Source organism: Macrotis lagotis, chromosome 1 (assembly GCF_037893015.1).
Source record: "Macrotis lagotis isolate mMagLag1 chromosome 1, bilby.v1.9.chrom.fasta, whole genome shotgun sequence".
Taxonomy (NCBI): Eukaryota; Metazoa; Chordata; class Mammalia; order Peramelemorphia; family Peramelidae; genus Macrotis; species Macrotis lagotis.
In genome coordinates, this window is record NC_133658.1 from 143,549,962 (window position 1) to 143,572,097 (window position 22,136).

Below are 22,136 nucleotides of genomic sequence, written 5' to 3' on the forward strand. Positions count from 1 at the left end.
GGAAACTTACATCCTTTTTCCCCTCTGGAATTGTCAGACCCATTTATTGCTGAGTTTGAGCTGATGTTTAAAAAAAAAGAAGGGGGGGGGAATTCTACTACTTTTTTCCCCCTTACTTGTTATATATACCCTTGGACTAGTTTTCCCTCCCTGCAATCAAGTCCTATTGACATAGGTACCCAAAACAGTATGGTGCTGTTATATAAGTATCTCAATGAGAGTTGTTTGACCAAATTTGGGGACTTTTTTGGAATGACATAAATTGGTCCCAATGGAAAGTCAAGATGAAGTTACTTTCTAACATTGTAAAAGTATGAAAATCACTTTCCCTCTCTGAGCTTGTTTTCTGTGATGCAAAATGAGGGGAAGTAGATCAGGTGATATCTAGAAGTTTCTTCCAGTACGAAGTTTTGAAACTGATTCAGTGATCCTATGAAGTCCTGATGTTTCATGATGATATGAAAAAAGAAACTGTAGTATTAAGTCAATCAATGAGCATTTATTAAGCACCTATTACTTTGTGCTAAATGATGATGATACAAAGAAAAGAAATAAAGAAAACAGTGCCTGTTTTCAAGAAGCTCCATCAAAAGGAGCAACGACATAAAAACAACTGTGCACAAACAAGAGATAAACAGTATAAATTAGAAGCCACATCAGAGGGAAAGCACTAAGACTAGGGAGAGTTATCAAAGGCTTCCAGTAGTGAGTAGGACCTTACTGCATGGGTATTTCTACCCACATCTGAAAGGGTTAAATAAGATGCTCTCTAACATCCTTTCCAACTTCAGCTTTCCATGATTCCATGAGCCAAAGAAGAAAATTTCATTTCCCCCTAAAACCATAGATCCAAACTGCCAATGACACAGGTTTACCAAAATTTTACTATTTCTCAAATTAGGACCTGCTTCTCCTTTTGGTAGGAAAATTAGGTGGTGCAATAGATAGAGTACCAGACCCAGAGTCAGGAAGGCCAGAGTCTGTTTTCAGATACTAGTTGTGTGACCCTGGACAAATCACTTAACTTTATTGCCTCAGTTTCTTCAACTGTAAAATGAGCTGGAGAAATGACAAACCAATCTAGTATGTTTCCTAAGAAAACATGACTGAAACGAATGAACAACTACAACAAAGCTCCCTCTAGAAAAGAGTGCAAAAGCTTAATAGTTTTCTGTCTGCATCATCAATATTGATGTGGTACAGGTATTCAGTCTGACCCTCAAATCTGCTACATAGTTTGAATCGAGTAAGGAACACATACCCCTTGGTAAGTTTACTAAATATATGACTATTAAAAACCTTCTCAAAGAGTCAGTTCTATCTTAATATTTCCTGGGATATATCCAACTTGTTTAGTTGCCACAAGTCCCCAGGGGATCCAAAATCTGTGATGGGAAATGGGCTCAGAGGAGATAACTAAAGCCAATTCCCAGTTGGTAGGTTCTGAATAAAATATAGTCACAGATGCAGCAAAGCTTTGCAGAGTAAGCAGGAAAGGGTCAGCAATGAAGGAATTCTATTTTTCCTCCATCATTTATATCCATCATGTGCTTGAGTCCCTTTGGCTCCAGTCTCCCAGGTTAGGAAACTAAAGTGGGCTAGTGATATTAATAGGTTATTAAAGTAGTTAATGACATTAAAGATTATTAAGTGGATTAATGACACTAATGAAATTCAGAGGGATTAAGGAAGCCCAGCCAATAAGCAAGAGGTGAGAATTATAAAAAAATCTGATAATTTTTATATAAGGCTGATATGAAAATTAAGTAGGTTTTCAATAAGATATGAACAAATAATAGATGATAATAAATTTGTTGAAAGAAAGAGATGGGGAAAGCGGGAGGAAGGAGAGGAAAAGGGAGGGAGAAAGAATAAACATAAAAAACGAGAAAGAAAAGAAAAGAGTAAGAACAGGGTAAGAAAAAAGAAGGATGGAATGGAGTAAAGGAACAAAGGAAGGAATTGTTAGTAAAAGTATTTCCCTTTGGAAATTGGCAAATGCTATGAATTAGAGCTTGATTTATTGTTTTGTAGTTTGTCTAAACAAGAAAGTGATGGGGGGAAATATTAATAAAACATATTAAACTTAAAAATGTGTCTTTCATGCATTTCTCAGAGAGCTAATTGTTAAAGATTTGCCAGAAATATACTCTTCACTATTCCAGAGAGTCTTTAGCCTCTAATGACAGAAAACTCATTAACATTTGTAAGGCAACAATCCATTCATTTCAGAATAACTCTTATTGGAAATTATGAAATTTTTCTTCTAATTGAGTCAAAATCTGCCTCCCATAACTTTCAACTATTTCCTCAGAGACAGTAAAAGCATTTAAGTCTCCTTCCAAGTGTTAACCCAGTTACTTGAAGATAACAATCATGTCCCTTCCTAAGCCTTCTCTACTCAGGACCAAGTATCATCAATTACTTCAATAAATTTTCATGTAATTTCTAGTCCCTTTAGCATCCTCATTGTCTTCCTCTCAATCTGTTATGGCTTTAAAATGACCCTTTTGAAATGAAGTACTTAGAGCAAGATACAAAACTCCACATGTAGTCTGTTCCTTTGTTCCACATACTAGATCTATTAATGCAATCTAAGATCACATTGATATATTAAGGTGTTATATCACAAACTATCATTTTATTTTCAACTTAAAGTCCCCTAAAATTGCCAGGTTTTTTAAAAATATGAATTCTTACCCTAATGTCACTTCTTTTTCTCCCTCCTTGGTCCTTATTCAAATTCTCTCTCTACTGTACTTCCTCCCTCAGATTTATAATTATCATTGAGCTCTGTATCATCATCATCATCATCATCATCTTCTTCTTCATAGAATCCATATAGTGCTTTAAAGGTTGCAAAGAACTTTACAAATAGTATCTCTAATTTGATCTCACAACAATCATGGGAATGGTTATTATTATCCCTATTTTACAGATAGCAAAACTGAATCAGACAGAGGTTAAGTGACTTGCTTAGGGTCACACAGCCAGCAAGAGTCTGGGGTGGATTTGTACTCCATTCTTCCTGATTCCAGATCCAGTGTTATCCACTGTGCTAGCTAGCTGCTTCATGCTCTTCTTGTTATATATTGCCACATTCAAATTTTCTTCTAAATAATCTATTCCTATCAAGTACGGTGGGCCTTTTTATTGACATATTCAAGACATAAATAATATCCTACTAAGTCTGATTAATCACTTTGTTTATTATACATCCTCTGTCTATTGGTTTATAGACATCTAAGACCATGAGTATCATTTCTTCTTCTCTTTCATGTTGTCAAATGTGAATTACTAGATACTTCTATGGTTACTCTTTCTCCCAAAAAAACACACTATTTTATTCAGTATATGATTTAGCAGTTATAGATGAGAAGTTTCTGCTTTTTTTCTCAGTTTAAAAATCCATTTGGCAGATCTACAAGTCTCCAGGTAGAAATATTTTTCTTGGCCCTCATTAGATATACTCCATCCCTGGGAACAGGTAGAAAATCAAATTCCAACCCCCTTATACCATCCTCTTTAGCCAACCGATTGCTTCTCATATCTTCCTTTCTATAATAAAATGAGTACCTTTAAAGGAAATGAGTGATGTAATCATTCATTTCCCAATTCTTTCAATTTTTCATCCAAACTTTTATAACCCCTAAAGGTTCTTTCCAGATTTGTTCTATAAATATCATTATTTCCCCATAAATCACCAAAAAATGGGTAACACTTATTAGTTTAAGGTTCTTTCCTTCTTTCTTTGCATCACATGCATCTTTCCTCTCATTTCCTGACATATATTTGAGTTGCATTTGACCTCCTCTGAGTGATATTTTTGTTTCCCACTTCCATCATTTCTTCTATCCTATCAAGGAAGATTTTAGCTTCCCTTGATAAGTCAAAGAAGAAAGAGGCTTTCCTCCAGCTCTTTCACCTTTTCCTCTAGCAGAAAAGCAATTTGAACTTAGCAGATACCTAGTTGTTCTCCAATTGCCTATAGAACAAACACAAATATGGCACTGTCTGGCTCACTGGAATAGTTCCCTCACTTTCCATGTCTATTATAACTGAGATAAGTAGTTTTAAGTGGTTCCCAAAGACTATTTTCCAAGCTAACATGGCAAAATGCCTATTGGTTACAGCACAGAGAACTTCTAATTGTTCCTTCAGAGCTAGTCTTTTCTATACCTTAGCTGGCCACTTTACCTAGGTGAGAATGATCTGTAATCAGCATATTCTCATCAAAAGACTGCCAAAGTTGCTGACGCAAAGAGCATTTGCAATCTACCATTATCAGCTAAAAATGGTCTTTTGAAGGTTTCAAGTTTCCAAGTATTCCCCAGTTTCTCTCTCTTCAATTTTTCCTCCTCACATAGACTAGGTTGAAAGATATTCTTCATTCCAGTGGCTGTGCTGTATCAGGCATCCAGTTGGGAATTCTTAGGCAGAAAGGTTTTATAGAACATTCTTGTTTTTGTAATAAGAAAAACAATCCATCTTTGGAAAGAAGCCTCACACGTATTTGTGTTATTGAGGATACATTCTGCATAAAGTCTAGGGGGGGCCCGTCATTTCTTTCTCTGTGACAGATTCTAAGACTACTTTATCAAAGACTTTGTAGGGCCTGCCTACCTTTCCATTCTCACTTTCCAAACAATGTTGCAGAAAAACTAAACTTCTAGCTACTCCTCAATCCAATCTTCCATCTCCCACCTCTGGGCATTTAATATATAAACCATGCCCATTCCCTTTCCTGGAATATATTGCCTCCACCTCTCTGCCTTCCAAAATCTTTGTCTTCCTGCAAAACTAACAAGGTGACATCTTATCATGAGATCTTCCTTGATCCTCCCCACCCACCCACCCACCCAAGTGGTTAGTTCTCTCTCACTCAATGATTTCCCTTCTACTTTGTTCATTTGTACATATGTCCCTTCTTGAAGACTAGGACAGTTCCACTGCATCCCTTTGTACTTAATTAACAGTGTCTTGTAGACAATAGACACTAAATGAATGTGTTGAATTTAATTGCCAACCTTTTATAGCACCTAAAAATATAAAAAAGAATCATAGTTTTAGAAATGGATAGGAATTCCAGGATCAAACATAAAATCCTCTGTTTGGCTTTTAAAGTCCTTCACAAACTGGTCTAAATCTACCTTACCCTCTGGTCTTCTTACACTCAGCTCTTCTTGGTGTTCATCTTCTAAATATATGTTTTTTCAAAGATTGTCCCCCCCATTCATGGAATGTTGTCCTTCCTGGCTTCCACTTTTTGGATTCCCTGGTTTCCTTCAAATATTAGCTCAAGAGGTCCTTTCCCAACCTTCCTCAAATCTAGAACCTTCCCTCTCTTGATTATCTTCAACTTTTAACTTACCTTATGTATATCTTGTATGTAAATAGTTGCTTGCCTTTGTTCTTCCCCAGTAAACTGGGAATTCTTTGAGGGTAGAGATTAGTTTTTGCCTTTCACAGTATCTCATACCAGCATAAGGCCCAGGGCCAGGTACATAGTGATCACTTAATAAATAACTGTGGATTTGCTGGCCCTGTTAACTGACTACAGATGAGGAAACTGAAACCCAGAGAGGTTAAGTGATTTTTCTGAGTTCACACAGCATCAGTTTACAATATCTCAGGCAAGACAGAACCAAGGCCAGCACTCATCCACTACATCACACAGCCCCCAATAACCTCCACCCTGAGCACATCTGTTACAATACAAGTCACAGCAAAAGGTACTAGGACTTGGCGTACCTAATTCACATGCAAAATGGCATGCAGAGTCATCTTTCATGATTTGATGGGATTTGAAATAACTGTAAGAAAGAAGGCCAAGTCTCCAAGAACAGAGAAATAAATAATGGACTTTGTCCAATGAGACCTCTGGAAAAAGTTCATTTCTAGCAATAAGAATACAGAAAGAGAAACCCAATTAAATGGATAAAGTTCAAGTAAATCTGGCCATTTTCAAGGAGCTATAATCTCTCCTCCAGAAAAGACTGAGCTTTTTTCCCCTTATTTCAATCAATTCCATTACTTGGTGACTGCTTACATCTGGTTATAGTGCTATTTCCTTTCCTCAACTTGTTTTTGTAGAAATAGTAAACATGAATGAAGTCTGAAAGGGATCTGGTTAAAGCCTCTGGGACAATCAGTACTGACATCAGGTCCAGGATTAACCCCTTTCACCTAGCCAGGACAAAATAGGAAGATCCAGTCAAAAACAAATAAACAAAATAATGAAGTTCTAACTCAGAGACCCAAAGCATTGTGAATTATAGAGAACTTAGTCCTCTAATCTTTCTCTTATAAAACATATATCTGGCCAGGCAGAGAGGGGTTTGCAAGGAATGACTCTTCTGAGGCATATGAGTAGTGAAGTCCCAGGATGACAATATCAGAAATGTCAAAACCACAATTTTGTATAGTTCCTTCATACAAAGAAAAAGAGAACAGGATCTTGAAAGTTAAAAGTATATTACCCTGAATATAAGCCCCAATAGTAAACCTTTCCCAGAGGAGTGAGTCTACTCAGGTGGGAAAATCAACTTTGCTACAAGTTACATGGATTTTAGGACCTTTCTGCTCTCTGGGCCTCAGTTTCTTCCACTGTAATTTGTGAAGGCTAAACTAGATCTCCAAGGTCCCTTGGAGCTCTAAAAGTCACATCTTTATGACCCTTTGTTTTCCCCAAATCCCTACCACACCATGAAAAGGGAGAAAAGATCTTCTTCTATTCTCTTTGAACAGAGGGAAATGAGGAGCATATATCAAATCTTAAGTGTCTCCTAACTCCAAAGCTAACAGTCTGAGCAGAAGACATAAAGTGGTGGAGGAGAATGCTTTGATCTCCCATTCTCACTTGAAAAGGATTCATTCCATATATGAGCAGATCTATATTAGCCCTTGGGGACAAATACCACAGAGAAGATTGACCCAGAAATAAAACTTAGACTTATGTCACTGGAAGGGCCAGACTATCTCTTAGCCTTTGGATAAACCTTTAAGGAAGCCATCTCACAAAGGAAGATGTAACTCAGAAATTAAGCAGGGTCATCTCTATCCTTCCCTTCTCATTGAATCTTTCTTTTTATGCTAGTACTATGAGGGGAAAAAAATTTTTTTTAACCCACTCTGATGAAGGGCTTCCATGGATTGGGCCATCTTGATTCAGAGAAGGATGGTCACCCTTCATCCTCATTCACATTCTCTCTCCATCCCTGGGGAGTTGGCCTCCTGCCAATCATTCTCTCATTTTGATGGAGTAACACTGACACCTAGGGGTAGATCTTGAGGAAGCAATTTGCACAACCCCTTTGGGCTCCCTGCAGAAAACCCAGAAGGGAGAGACTCCATTTCATAAAAGGACATGTTCATCCGGCTTCCAAGTTCTTAGAAGAATCTTCTGGTGGAAGACTCCCCAGTTTTTCCTCTTTCTTCAGAGACCTAGTAGGCACCCCAGGAGGGAAGCTATTATCAGTTGTATGCACATGCTGCATCAGGGGAGGCTGGCCCCTATTTGGGAGCATGTAGGGAGATTACCAAATCTATGGAGTCCAAAAGATGTGCTTACCAAATTCACTGGCACAAAGATGCTCTATGATGGCTTCAGATTTCATCTCATTATCACAAGGAGGACAAACAGCTGTGCCTAAGAGAAGGAAAAGAATGAGACAAAGCAATGAATGACTTGGAAATAGAGAATGGATGGAGAAAGAAGGCACCCAATCAATGGAACCATGTTACAGAGGCTAGGGAAGTAGAAGAACCTTGGAATGGGTATCAAAGGACCTGGGTTTGCATCCTGATTCTAAACTACTCTTGCCCTGTTTCCTCCCCTGCAAAATGAGGACAATATGACCTCTACCATCCCTTCCATCTCCAAAACTATGGTCCTGTGAAGAGGATTATCTCAGTGTATAGGAAATATTGCCCTAAGTCCAAGATATGGACTACTTCTGGTTCTGATTAAACCAATACTGTTTAAAGAGAAAGGGATGAAATATGGGGAATGGTTAAAACAGCTCACTTCCTGGTGAATTTGAGATTGTTTAAAGCATTGCTTTCTCTCTTAAAGACTAGTTTTATTCTGTTTTTAGGTATTTTTCCTTTCTTCCTTGTATACTATTCACTTTCTCCTTTCTTCCTTGTATACTGTTCACTGTTTACCAAAAGTAAAAAACAGACCCTCTTTTTCTTCCTTTTACCCTACATACTTTCCTCTTTCTCCTACATGACCTTCCCACATATTTGACCAAGAACTCACTCCCTAAGATACACTGAACCTAGATGGTGGCAGAAAAAGACTGCATTCTAAATTTATTTATGAATTCTGTCCTCTCAACACTGTCACCCACTGTACAAAGTACAGAATTTTTTAAAAGTGAGGAAGGAGAATTAGAGTGGGGAGGGTTCACCAGAAAGAGCTGCCAAATGGAAAGGCAGACATTGGTGGGGAGAGGCACTTCAGTGGACTTTAATTAGTGAATGCCTGTAAAATACTTTGAAAGGTGAGGAGTGCTTGGGGGAGGGGCCTGCCACCCTCCAAAGAAACTTTGGAGACTGACCCAGGATAGATCCTTCTCTGACCTGAAACCACTCAACTACAAGCCCCTAATAATGAATGTTCCTCAACTTCCATCTTCAGGCATTACACAAACCAACTCTCTTGCCTGGAATGCCATCCCTCTTCATCTCTGTCTTTCAGAATCTTAAACTTCCTACAAGGCCTAATTCAGTGATACCTTGTCCAGGAAGTCTTCCCTGATTTCCCTTCTCTCCACTCAAGAATTGGTCTTTAATGAATAGATTCCTAGTTTAATCAGTGAAAGTCCTTGTCATAACAGAAGGACCCAATGGAAACAGAATATCTCTTCCAGGAAGAGATCAGGGCAAAGGAGGCTAGAAAAATCTGTCCAAGGTCCAAAAGAGAGTCATATTAAGAAATGGAATACTATATACATCAACAGTTTGGGACTTGGTAGACTGAGGTGTCCATAAGTTATTACTACAGTCTTCTCTATGCCCTAGAAAAAAGCCATGGCTCTTCCAGAGAAAGGCAGATTTGAAGAGTGAAAAGAATACTGGATTTGGTACATAAGGAGTGGGTTCCAATCCTATTTGGTCTGGAGAATGGTTAAGGTCCCTTCTTAGCACTGTCTGATGAATTTGTTGAGACCTCATATTAAGAGCTGGTGACAGACCCCGAACTACTCAGGAAGGAGCCAGTTCCAGGTGGAGGTGTCCTCTACTCAGAAACATGTCCCCAACCTTCTTTCTCTTCTTCCCATCCCCCCCTCAAGAAAGTGGCCTTCAGCTTCTCCTCCCTCATCAAACAGATCAAAGAAACTCCTCAGCATGGGACACAGATAGTGAGAAGACTGTAGCTTCCTGCCCCACCACTACTACCAAATACACAGAGACAGACAGATGCAGAGAGAGAGAGAGAGAGAGAGAGAGAGAGAGAGAGAGAGAGAGAGAGAGAGAGAAGAGAGAGAGAGACACAGAGAGAGACACAAAGACAGAGACAGAGACAGAGACAGAGACAGAGAGACAGAGACAGAGAGAGAGAAACTGGGAGAAAAAGAGAAAGAGAGAACAAGAGGGAGGGAGGGAGGGAGGGAGAGAGAGAGAGAGAGAGAGAGAGAGAGAGAGAGAGAGAGAGAGAGAGAGAGCACTTCTTCCCAGGGCAAGAGGAAAGGAGCATGAATGGGAAGGATGATGAATAACTTCTAGCACATTAATATTTCACTCAGAGTATCTGCACTCCACAGCTAGGGATGGATTAATGCTGTGTCAGCAATCAGGAGACAATACAGTTCATGGTAGCTTTAATTTCTTTCCAAGCAGGTTTCCCGTGTAGTCTGGAGATGGTTTATGTTAAAGTCCATTAGACATATTCTGTACAGAAGGATTACACACACATACACACATACTTTTTCTCTTTCTCTTTCTATCTCTGTTTCTCTCTCTCTCTCTCTCTCTCTCTCTCGCTCTCTCTCTCTCTCTCTATTATTTCAAAGTGCAGGTACTCACGTACACTCATTCTACACATAACAATCTACTAAATGCCCAGCAGTTTGAAAGTAGTCAACACCTACCCTGAAAAATAAAAATTAGATAGTGTTCAATCAGGCCAGTCTATAAGCTTACTCCTTGCCCAGGACTTGGGGGATGAGTGCTGGTAATGGTATCCCATGAACAAAGACAAAGTCTGACTGATGTTTTGGCCATAATCTCTGTGTATTAAAGGAAGGAGGGATTATTGAAGAAAGATGGGGGGGGGGGAGCATCCTAAGTGCACAAATACAGGAAGCAGTGCCAAAATATACCTCCAATTGCTAAGGGAAAAAAATGATTGCCTTTCCCAATTAATACTGAAATCCGAGAAGGATGGTATAAATACCTTAAGTTTGTTCCCTTTTGGGGTTTTAAAAAAACCATAGAAAATGTTCTACTGCAAAGTTATAAGAATAGAATCTTGACAGCAGCACAGAAGTCAGGATCATTGAGACATGGAATCTACTTCCATAAATTTGTCTTTCCCTATGTACTAACTCTGTGCTACTTCTCTGATCAGAGCTCTTGGTCCCTAAAACTGCCTCTTGGAAACCAGGGCAAGGTCATTTTCTTTACTTCTAAATTTAACTTTGGGGAGTCGGTTTACTACTTCTGATGATGGCAAATGTGGAAGCCATGAATTCTGATTTTAGCACTTTACTTTCCTCTATCATGACTATTTCTTTATGGACATTCTGGAGCAGATTTATTCCAAGGGGAGAAGAAGGAATGTATAATGCAATATTAATCTGTGACTCCCCTGACATGTACTTGGGAACCCTACAGACTGCAAGAAGCAGGCGGAATGCAACAGGTTATTCAAATGAAAAATGGAACCAAAGCCCAATTTTAAAGTGTATAATAATCATTTACTTTTTTAAAGTTTTAAAAGCAAGAAAACCCAGAAATATTGTGGGGTGGAGTGGGGTGGGGTAACAGCAACAGGAGTAGGAATAGTAGTAGAAGTTATAAAGCATGAAGGAAAAACCAAGCACTGGGTTTATAATTTTCTTTAATGCTTTAAAATACATACACTCTTGCTTGATCTCTCTCTCTCTGTCTCTCTCTTTCTGTGTGTGTGTGTGTGTGTGTGTGTGTTTGTGTGTGTGTAAGCATTCCTCTATCTTTCTTTTCTGTATATTTTTCAGTCTGTTTCTCTCTGTTTTTCTTACACACACACACACACACACACACACACACACACACACACAAACACAAACCTCAAATAAAAAGGGGTAGATACACCAAAATTCAGATGATATTATCACCTCTTAATTACAAATACAGGAGGAAGAGCAAACAATTTTAAGGTACTTAATTTTGACTGTATTCATTTGCTGTTAAGATAGGATTTCAAAGGATTTTAAAGAATTCATTCATTTCATTTTCTCTTACATGGAAGACTCAAGAGTTGGGAAGGAATCATGCAAATTTCTGTACTTTGGTGAAAAGAGTACCCACATGCACCCACCCTCCTTCTAGGAGAACCACATAGAGAACCCAAGAATATTGTGAAAAGATTATGGCACTAATACAACAGCAATCTACAAAAGAAAAAAATCATCTTAGGTTACTCATTTAGTCAAGAGTTTTTAAACAAGAGAACATGAAACAAGGACATGAGAGTTAGCTTTTTTTTTCAAATTTGAATTTGGTAAAACTAAAAAAACTGTGGCTTTGGAGGTTTTAAGTGTTGATAGGATTGAAGTGCTTGAGAAATCACTCTTCTGTAAAGTATGCAATTGCCTGTCCAATAACAGCCCACAGAGGCCTGGCATCCACTCTGAGGAAAGGTGGCTTTTGAACCAACATTTGCAAGCAAGACAGTTTAAGATCATAGCAAAAACATCTGATTTGAAAACTGAAGAACTGTGTTCAAATCCTAGCTCTGAATATCTGAGTATTACTCTGTATAAAGGCAGATACTACTTAAGTGACCTTAGGCAAATCAATTCCTTTTTCTGAGCCTTAGTATTCTCCCCTGTAAAATGACTGGGGTTGGAGGACATTTTCTCTAAGGTTCCTTCTAGTTTTAATGTTCTGTGGTTCTAGGTTTATTGGAAGGAAAATCTAGGTCAGGCTAAACAACCCCAATCCCCATAGCCCAGGGTATGTATAGAGGCTTGTATATGCACTTGAGTGTTTAAACATGTTCATGCATGCTAAGCACAGAGATCTGGTGTAGCAGCAGATCTAGATTGGATAGTAAAACATAAATCTGATGATATGTAAGGTGCTAGTACAAGTCAGGAATTCTCTTTTCTTCCTCCTTGTTACCCTGACTTCCTTCAAGTCCCAGTTAAATTCTTCACTGAAAAACCTTTTCCAATCTCTCTTCATTCTATTACCTCCCCTCTGTTGCTTTATAACTTATCCTATGTGGCGCTTTCTTGCACATGGCTGTTTACCTGTTTACTGAGAAGCAGGGGCTGTCTTTTGCATTTCTCTGTGTCCCTACCAGTGTTTCTGGGAAGTAGAAAGCATGTAATAAATGTTGACTGATTAAATGACTGAGCACAGTAATAGTTCCATGGCTAGGGTCTCTTCTGCCATGTACAAAGTATCAGCAACTTTGCTTAATACTGATTTTGTGAGTGTCCAGGGTCGTTCTTCTAAACCACCCGTTTGGACTGATGAATTGCCAGCTGCCTAGTGCCCCTTTCTCAGAACTGTAGTTATTCTTTATCATTGACTTCCTTTAGAAAATCAGACACACCACTCCTTACTCTGAAAGGTAGCTGACTTGATGTTAAACCAGAGAATCTTTAGGCAGCTGAAAAAAGAGGCTTAAGAAAGCCAAGATCACCAAGGGAATGGAGAGAAAGTAAGTGGCAACCAAGTTCTCTCCCTTCCTGGATCCCTAGTTGTAGAACATACTGTCTTGCTCGGTTCAGTCTAATCTAAAGAGGGAGAAGTGTCTACCTAAGCCCTCTAGGTAAAGGCAAGGAGGTCAGGGTGGAGAAAATTGGGGAAACCTCTTAAGGTTTAATGGTAAAATGTTGCCAAAGAAACACTGAGCAGAAAAAAAAATCACTAATCACTGTCTCTGCCGCATTCTTACTCTATCTCTGTGTTGTGTTCTCTCTATCTGTCTATCTCATTCTCTCACTCTGACTTTATATGTGTTTCTGTCTCGGTCTGTGTGTGTGTGTCTCTGTCTCTGCCTCATTCTCTCACTCTGGCTCTGTCTGTGTGTGTGTATTTCTGTCTCTGTGAGTGTGTTTTGCCCTCTCTGTCTGTCTGTCTGTCTGTCTCCCTCGGTCTCTCTGTACCCCCCCCCCCAAGGAAGGAGGATGGGGATGAAGGCAGGATAGCATTCCTTTGCCCATCTATCCACTTGACCCATTACCAGCCTCCCGGCTATTTTCTCCGAGGCTGCCCCCTCCAAAGGCCGGACTCTTCTCTCCCAGGTCGTGTCCGCTTCCGGTCCCCGAAAGTGGCAATTACATGGTAATCGGAGGAGGGCTGTGTGCAATAAGAGCCGGGCGGGCGGGCGGGCGGGCGGGCCGGCAAGCGCGGTTGCCAGGGCAGGCGCTGGGTTCGTCCCCCCAGCGGAGAGAGGAAGGCGAGAAGGAAAAGCCTGCCCAGGCTGCAGGCGACGGACCATTCCACATGGGCAGAACACAACGTGCTTTGTTTGCTCAAGGTAATTACTCGGCTGGCTCTCGAGAGGAGCTGAATTTCCCGTAAGGTTAACCCTGTGTAGACAGGGGGAGTGTCGATCCGGTTGCCCCCAACTCATTTCATTATGGCCTGGACTTCCCAGCGCCCCTAGTCCTGAGCTCCAATGACTGCACCGCATCTCTCACACCACTTTCCCCTTCTTATTCCATGTCCCATTAAAACAAGCAACTGTGTTTGAATTTAAGTAATACCCCCCCAACACACACACACACAGACACACACACACACACACACACACACACACACACATACAACTCACAGTCCCACTACTGGGAGTATTTTATCTTTCTGTAGCTTTGAAATTAAGCTAACTTCCTCCACTCCACCCCTCGCCTTTTCCCCCTGAACTATTTCTTTATGAATCTACAGGGTGTGAGGAGCCACTACACTTCAAGGTGGACTGGTAGATGGACTGGTAAAAAGCAGCCGCCTTTAGCTCCCTCCACTCAGCATCTCCACACACATACGTGTACATACGTACATACACACACACACACACACACACACACACGCACACCTGAGGCTAGTTAGCCTGCTAAATGTTATAATCCTTTCCTGAGACTGACTGGTTTTTTTTTTCCCCTAAACCTGTGAAGATAGAAAGTTCTGTGTCTCGGTCTATTTCCCTCTACACACACACACACACACACACACACACACACACACACACACGAATTGTCTCTAAAGTCTCAGAGGAAACACTTGTTAAAAGCTGCTGAGAATAGATGGGTCATCCAGGAGCATTTTAAATCCAGAGCTAGCAGGGCCAATGCTCACCCCCATTGAGACAATAGACAATGAGTTAATTACATTTTTCCTCCTTCTAATTACCCCGGGATTTGTGTAAGTGTTCGGTGAGGGGAAGTGGAGGAATCCAAAGATGAGAGGGAAAGGGATCCCTTCACAGCCCCAGATTAACAGTCCTAAACTGAAAGGGAGGGGGAGGGGAGGGGGAAGGGGGAGAAATCCCAGCAGTTTCTAAACTTTTTTGCAGCTAGCCACACTGCTGTCCTGGGGCTATTTTGCTTAATGACTGGCTAAAGATGGTGTTTAAGCCTCACTGTACCTATGGAAATAAACAAAATGTCTCTTAGCATTCTCCCAAAACTTGCTTGCGCGTGTATACACACACAGAGAGAGAGAGAGAGAGAGAGAGAGAGAGAGAGAGAGAGAGAGAGAGAGAGAGAGAGAGAGAGAGAGAGAGATACACAACTGACTTTTCATTTGGGAGCTCTGCTCTTCTCTTAAAAAAAAAAGTGGTCCTTGGGAACATTCAACACTCCCAGAGGATGGTGCAAGAGGTTTCTTTCTCTCCTTTCACTCCAAGGTTCCGGGCTTTGTTGGGTTGGGAGGTGGGGATGAGAGCAGACTCAGTTTCAGAGAAACACTGAGCTAGAAATGGGCATAAGGACTTTCAGAACTCAGTGAAAGGAGGCAGGCGTGGCTAGGGGAGTCCAGGCAGAGAGTCTACCCACGGCCAGCTCCAGGGGACAACAAAAGCTTTTGTGCTTATCCCTAAAAGTTTGAGGGCAACTTCTCGTTAAGTGATCTACCTTTCTCCTGGAGAAAGTGATGGCGGAACGGAGCTTAGGGATGCCATCTTCCTACAGGGATCCAACTTCATCACCTTCCCCACCCCCAAGCCCAAAGGGTGCAAGAAGATGAAACACGTCTGAGGACGGGAAGGAAGGAGGGCCTTTCGCCTTACCTTGAGGCTTGGAGGCCTCCGTGGTGTTTGGAGGGGTCATAGCAATGCAGACGTCTCCCTCTGGGAACTTGTCACACTTAAGCATCTCTGGCCAGTAGAAGCCAAAGAACTGCATGACGGGTTCACAGGAGTCCCGCACAGCCTCACAGAGCCAGCGGCACGGATAAATGGGCCGGTCCAGGCAGACGGGGGCAAAGAGGGAGCAGAGGAAGACCTGGGTGCCGATGTGACAATTTTTGTTCAGCAGGGGCACCCAGCTGCTCGCCTGCTGCTTCACCTCGGCCATCGTCTCGTGCTCCAGCAGGTTGGGCAACACCATCTTCTTGTACCCAACATTGTGGCACAGCCGCAGGTCCACGGGGATGTCCACACACTGAGGGGGCTTGGTGTAGAACCGCCCGCTCTGGTAGGAGCCGATGTCCGACTGGAAGCTCACATAATCATACTCGCTGGCCATGCCACCAGCCCAGAGTCCGGCAGCTAAGGCAACCAGGACCCCCACAGGGGGCCAGCAGCTGCCCGGGGAGTGGCGCGCCCTACCCATCCTTGGCCCAGAGTCAAAGCAACTTTGGGGCTGCTCTCTCTGGCCGCAGAGGGGTCTCACGGTGCAGAAAGTTTGGAGGCTCCTGCCAGTGATCCTCGGGGACAAAAGAAGCCTCCTCCACCCCTAGCCCCCACCCGCACAGTTGCTGCACACTCCTGCCCAATCCAGGAAACCTTGGACTCTTCCTGCTGGAGCTGGGTGGGTGGTGGGTGGTGGGTAGTGGGTGGTGGGCAATGGGTAGGGAGGGGAGGGGAAGGGAGCGAAGCAAATACAGCCCGATCTGGCCGTCTTTCCCTCCTTCCCTCTCTGGCCCGCGGGGTGAACAGCACCGACTCCCGGAGGCTGCAGGCTGAAGAGTGTGCCCCGTGCTCTTGTTAGAAGAACCCTCAGAGTCTCTCCTCTCAGCCAATCAGCTTGGAGCTGCGCCTCTCTGCACTCTTTTCCCCATGTCAGTCACGGCCTCAATTAACCAATCGTTTCACTTGCAAGAAGACTCAGTTTGGTAAAGCTAAATACAGGTCAACACCCCTTAAAACAAAACCCAGAGAGAGGCAAAAGCAGAGACAGACAGACAGACAGTCACAGACAGAAACAGACACACACACAGAGATGCCTAACTCTATAACTGAGTCTTCAAAGAAAATGACTGACAAACCTTTCAAGTCTCTCCCTGCTTTAAATCTATAACGCCAAGATCCTACAGGCACCCGAGATTTGGGCAATTGTCTATTCTTTCTTATCTCTTTCTAAACCACTGACTTGGGAGTACCAGACCGGTAGTTGAGTTACTTGGTTTTGATCTCTGTTTCTCCTAGGAAGCCTGGCCAGTTTGGGGGGGGGGGGGGGGGGCGGCAGTATCTAGAGATGTATCCTTTCTCAGAAAAGATACAGATTGATAATTTCCCCATAACTACTCAACACCAATAACTGGGTTTCTGAATCCACCTTCTGACCAAGTGAAAGGAGTTGGGACTTACATGCTTCTTATTTAGGAAAAATGCCACCTTTCACACAGTAATGAGGAAAGTTGCTCTCAACCAATACTGAAGATTCCTTGGGGAATTTCAGTGCTTTGTGAAATATTATTTTCATGTTCAAGCTGTCCTTAAATATTAATATTAGTTAACCTTGGTGGCATCATTAACCATGGTAGAGACTATATACACATACAAATATCATGCATACACATGTGCATGTAGTCATTCATTAGAAACATAGTCCAGAAACATAAACAGGCATAGTACAATTGAGATGTCATCCATGTTCATGATCTGGCCCTCTATAGGGCCCTCAGTCATATCCTATCCCAATCCCAGAAAATGAACACACAAAGTAAAAACTTTTGGGACTGTTGTCTCCACTCTGAGATTGACTCTTAGCTGCACTAAAATGGGAAGATCTGTGTGCTTGGAATCAGGAAACCAGAGTGACAACTACAATGAGTAAGCCGGTTCACATCTCTGAGTCTGTTTCTTCATTTGAAATGAAAAATCTGCCAAATATGGGCTTTAAACTGAGTCTCAAAGATCAGGGAGACTGAGGCAAGCATAAAGACATTCCTTTATTGAAACAAAAGATAGTCATATTCAAAGGACTGAAAATAGACTAATGCTGATGAATTGCAGAGTATTTAAAGAGGAGTAAGGTATAGATGGGAAGACTGAAAGGTAAGAAGGGACTAATTTCTGAAGAACTTTAAATGAAAAACCCCAGGAGTTTGCATCTGATCTATATAGGATTCACAAAGTCCTTTATTTATATGTTCCCAGTGGATCTTCACAAAAGCCTTGAGAAGGAGGTACACCAGGATTATCATCCCCATCTTACAGATCAAGAAAGTAAGGCCCGAAGTAGGGCAATAACTTGCCTATGGTCACACAATAAGTTTCAGAACTGAAACATGAGATTATTCATTAAGAACTCTTTCCACTTCATCATGACTATGATATTCTCAAAAGCAACTGAGGTGACAGAAAGAGTTCCTCCTTTTTCCATTCTGTAGGTATCCTGGGATATGGATGAAGATGAAGGCCCCATAGAGAACCAATTTTCATATATTCCAGTTGAACCACAGGATTTCAAGGTGGAAAGATCACAACATCATTAGAGTCAGAGCTGAAATAACCTTCAAGGATGATTTAGTCTGACTATCATTTTATAGATGAGGAAACTGAAGTCCAGAAAAGTTACGCCTATGTCCAAGGTCTCAAACAAAAGTAAATAGCAATGCTTCCAATCAAATTCAGATTTTTGATAATAAATCCGTCATCCTTTCCACTATACCATTCTTCTTAGGCATGATGCCACTCCACCTGGCAAAGGGACTCAAGAACCTGAATGACTAAGACAGGCATGGCAGAAACTCAGCCTGGCTCTGCTAGCTTGTTTGCTAAGCTTCAGAATGCTTCAGGGAAACTTAGTCTCAACCTCACAGACCTCATTTCTTGTTGGATCAATTCCAAGGAAAACTATGGCACTTGTGAAGAAATAAAGTTCTTTTCTTAAAGAGATAGTACCACTGATAGAACCATGACTCAATTGGGTAGGTATGGAGACTTAGAAGTCTTCCTAGGGCAAAGGAATGCCTCAAACCAGACCATGGAAGACAAGAGGTTAATCCTGAAACAATTGCTAGTATCCTGTCTCAAAAGTCCACAGAGTCATAGTCTTCACAGAAATTAATCAGCAGGAACTCAGGGGACATTTGGCGGAAAAAAATGTTTCTGATTCCAAGCCAAATTTCCCCATTTAATGAATATTTGGGAGAAATTGCATTTGCAGATACTTTCCCCCCCCAATTCAAGCTTCACTGGACTTCCAATTTTATTCTACTTCTACTATCACCTTGAATCATTTTTCTAGCCTTTGTTGTTATTGTTGTTGTTGTCTTAGTCTTGTCTGATTGTTTATAACCCCTTTTTATGGGGGAGGGGGGATTTTTAGACAAGATTACTAGAGTAGTTTGCTGGAGATGAAAAACTGAGGCAAACAGGATTAGGTGACTGAACCACCATCACTCAGTAGTAAATGTCTGAAGTCAAATTTGAACTCAGGAAAGGACCTGGCACGCTATCTATTTGACCACCTTAGTTGCCCAGGTTTAAATTTCCCACACTGGTTCTGATGACCAGCCCTTTAACCCCCTACAATCATATCCCTTGTAGAATCAAACTATGATGGAAAATGGAGTGAAGGCTGACTTGAATCATACCTTAAGGAGTAATTAGTGCTCCTGAACAAGGTTTCCCCTAAGAATATCTCCAGCTTTACCTAGGTTTTGTCTCAATGCCAGCCAATGGAATGTCAACTAAAATCTTTCTTGAACTTTTATTCAGGTCTTGCTCTTCACAATACCTCCATTCCTTTCCAAACATTCTTATTGACCTAGCAGGGGGCCACTAGAGCAGTGATGGTATGTAAGTGTCTCAAGGACAAAGGGAGAGGGTCTTTGTGAGACAATTTTGAAGACTCATCAAGCAATATCCCAAAATCTCAATTCCAGGATTATCCAGTTGTGTGGGGAAGTACTATTCCATAAGCTTCCATTCACATGGTCATCCCATTATTCCCAAGAATAGAGTAAATATTAGATTCTACCAGGGAATGGGAACAAATTATAAAGAGCTACACTGGGCCAGAGGAATTGGTATGATTTATCAGCAGTGTCGAGGGCAGCACTATCCTCCCAGGTTTTTACTTCAGTGTCATCCTCAATTCTTAACTCATACTCATTCTCCATATTCAAACTGTGACCAAGTTTTGTCATTTTACCCTCACAATGTGATTTACATAGTTTCCTTCTCTCCACTCACAGATTCTTCACTCACTTCACACCTGAACTATTTGCCATAGACTTTCAGTTGATCACACTGCTTCAAGTGTCTTGTCCACTCCATTCTATTCTCCCTGCAACTGCCAGACTGGTCTTTCTAAAACATATCACACCCAGCCCTCAATTCCATAAAGTCCAGTGGCTCTATATTATCTCAAGAAATAAATGTGAAACCCTCTTATTATTATTTAAAATCCTTCCCAACTTCACCCCTTTCTATCTTTCTTGCCTTATTAAAATTTACTTCCCTGCTCCATTATCCAGCAACATCAGACTTCTTGCTGTTGCTCATACTCAACACTCTACTCTCCATTCTATTACTGTTCACTGGCTGCACCCATAGTAGAAATGCTCCTCTTCCTCATTTCTGCCTACAGGGTTGCCTTCAAGGCTGAAGTCCTACCTTCTGCAGAAGGCCTTTCCTCATTCTCTTTTCTCTCTATTCTTTCCTCATATCCTATGCTTCTAAAATTGCCTTCTTTCTATTCTATATGTATCTTACATATACCTAGTTATTTATATATTGTTTCCCCATTCCAATTTAAGCTACTTGAGGGAACAGACACCATTCTTGATTTTCTTTATAATTACCAAGTACTTCAATACAGTATCTGGTATGCAGTAAATACTTAATAAATGCTTCATGCAGTTATGGTATATGATTGTAATGGTATTGTGCTTTGAGCAATGAATGAATAGCAGGATGGTAACAGAAAAACCTAGGAAGATGTATATGAACTGATGCAAAATAAAGTGAGAAGTAGGAAATCATTTGTGCACAGTTACAGCAATATTGTAAGGATAATCAGTAGTGAAAGACATAACTCTGAGGGAGATTGGTGGCACAGTGGATAGGGCAGTGGACCTGTAGTCAGGAGGGCTTGAGTTCAAATTCAGTCTCAGACACAATACTTACCAGTTGTGTAACCTTGGACAAGTCATTCAACCCTTGCAAAAAACTAAAAATGAATAAAACAAGACAATGATCTAAAACATTATCAAAGGATTCATAATGAAAAATGTTATCCAACTCCAAAGAGTTGAATGAATGAATGAACTCTTAGTACAAATTGAAGTATACTTTTTTCAATCTGTTTTTCTTGATTTGGGGAGGCAAAATTCACAGGTAAAATTGATGCCATGTTGTTTGCCTTCTCAATGGATGGGGAAGGATATGAAGAGAAAGAATTTGGAATTCAAAATCTTTTTAAAAATCATATTGAAAATAAATAAAAAAACAATGACATACAGAAAAATATTTTTGCAAGATTGCACATATATAACCTATATCAGATTTCTTGGCATCTCAGGGAGCAGAGAGATCAGGAAGGAACAGAATTTGGAAGTCAAAACTAAAAAAAGAATATTCAAATTTGCTTTTTCATGTAATTTGGGGTAAAATATTATTTTTAATAAATTGAAAAATAAAATACATATTTGTTGCCAGACTGACTGACCAGTAAGTAGTCTTTTCATTTCTAGGATATATACAACTTTGGAATCAAATGAGATCATATTTGCAAAACTGTTAGCATAGTGCCTCACTAGTAGTTGTAGTAGCAGTAGTAGTAGTAGTAGTAGTAGTAGTTGCTTAATAAATGTTTTTTCCTCATCTGAAGATGAAGCACCAAGGAAACTTTCTTAATGATGAGAGTTATCCCAAAGTATAATGGAATGTCCTTGAGAGGGTAGGAGAGGGTTCCCCATCATTGGTGGTCTTCAGGTAAAGTCTAAACAACCTATCATTGGGGATATTGCAAAACGGTTAAAAGTTTGGTTAAGTCTAGGTTGCCTTCTGGATCTAAAATTCTATGATTCACAATGAATTGCAACACGGCATTGCTCAAATTTTGTATGTTGAAGTTCAGTTTCTTTGTTCCTTAGTAGACTATGGAGGGGTGGAGATAGAAGGGAGGGGAGGAAAAGAAGGAAAAGAGGAATCCAAACAGAGGATTTTGTAGACATTGGGTCACCCATTTTCCATTCCTGGTTCTCTGTTTAATCAATTGTTAAATAAAATAGTTGGATTTGATAATTTTGAGAAGTTTTCCAAAGCTAATATCCATGACTAAAAATTCTGGGGAATTTTCTGTCATGTTAATAGAGTCAAATAATTCCAAAGTTCTATCCTGTGAGCTGAGAAACAAAGTATTTCTTCATTCTGGTTAGAAAGGTGGCAGAAGAAGGAAGAAGAAAGGAAGGAAGGAAGGAAGGAAGGAAGGAAGGAAGGAAGGAAGGAAGGAAGGAAGGAAGGAAGGAAGGAAGGAAGGAAGGAGGGAGGGAGGGAGGGAGGGAGGGAGGAAGGAAGGAAG

The 22,136-nt window shown here is 40.9% G+C and overlaps 1 protein-coding gene across 1 annotated transcript in view; it reads right to left on the reverse strand.

The window, feature by feature from the left end:
- Window positions 1–16,357, reverse strand: part of SFRP1 (secreted frizzled related protein 1) — a 77,718-nt gene extending 61,361 nt beyond the window's left edge. The window contains exons 1-2 of the mRNA XM_074208994.1: window positions 15,449–16,357; window positions 7,571–7,648 (exon numbers count right to left, since the gene is read on the reverse strand). Of these exons, the coding sequence (XP_074065095.1) occupies window positions 7,571–7,648; window positions 15,449–15,992 (622 nt within the window). The 5' untranslated portion in view covers window positions 15,993–16,357. The remainder of the gene's footprint in view (window positions 1–7,570; window positions 7,649–15,448) is intronic.
- Between the last annotated feature and the right edge of the window lie 5,779 nt (window positions 16,358–22,136).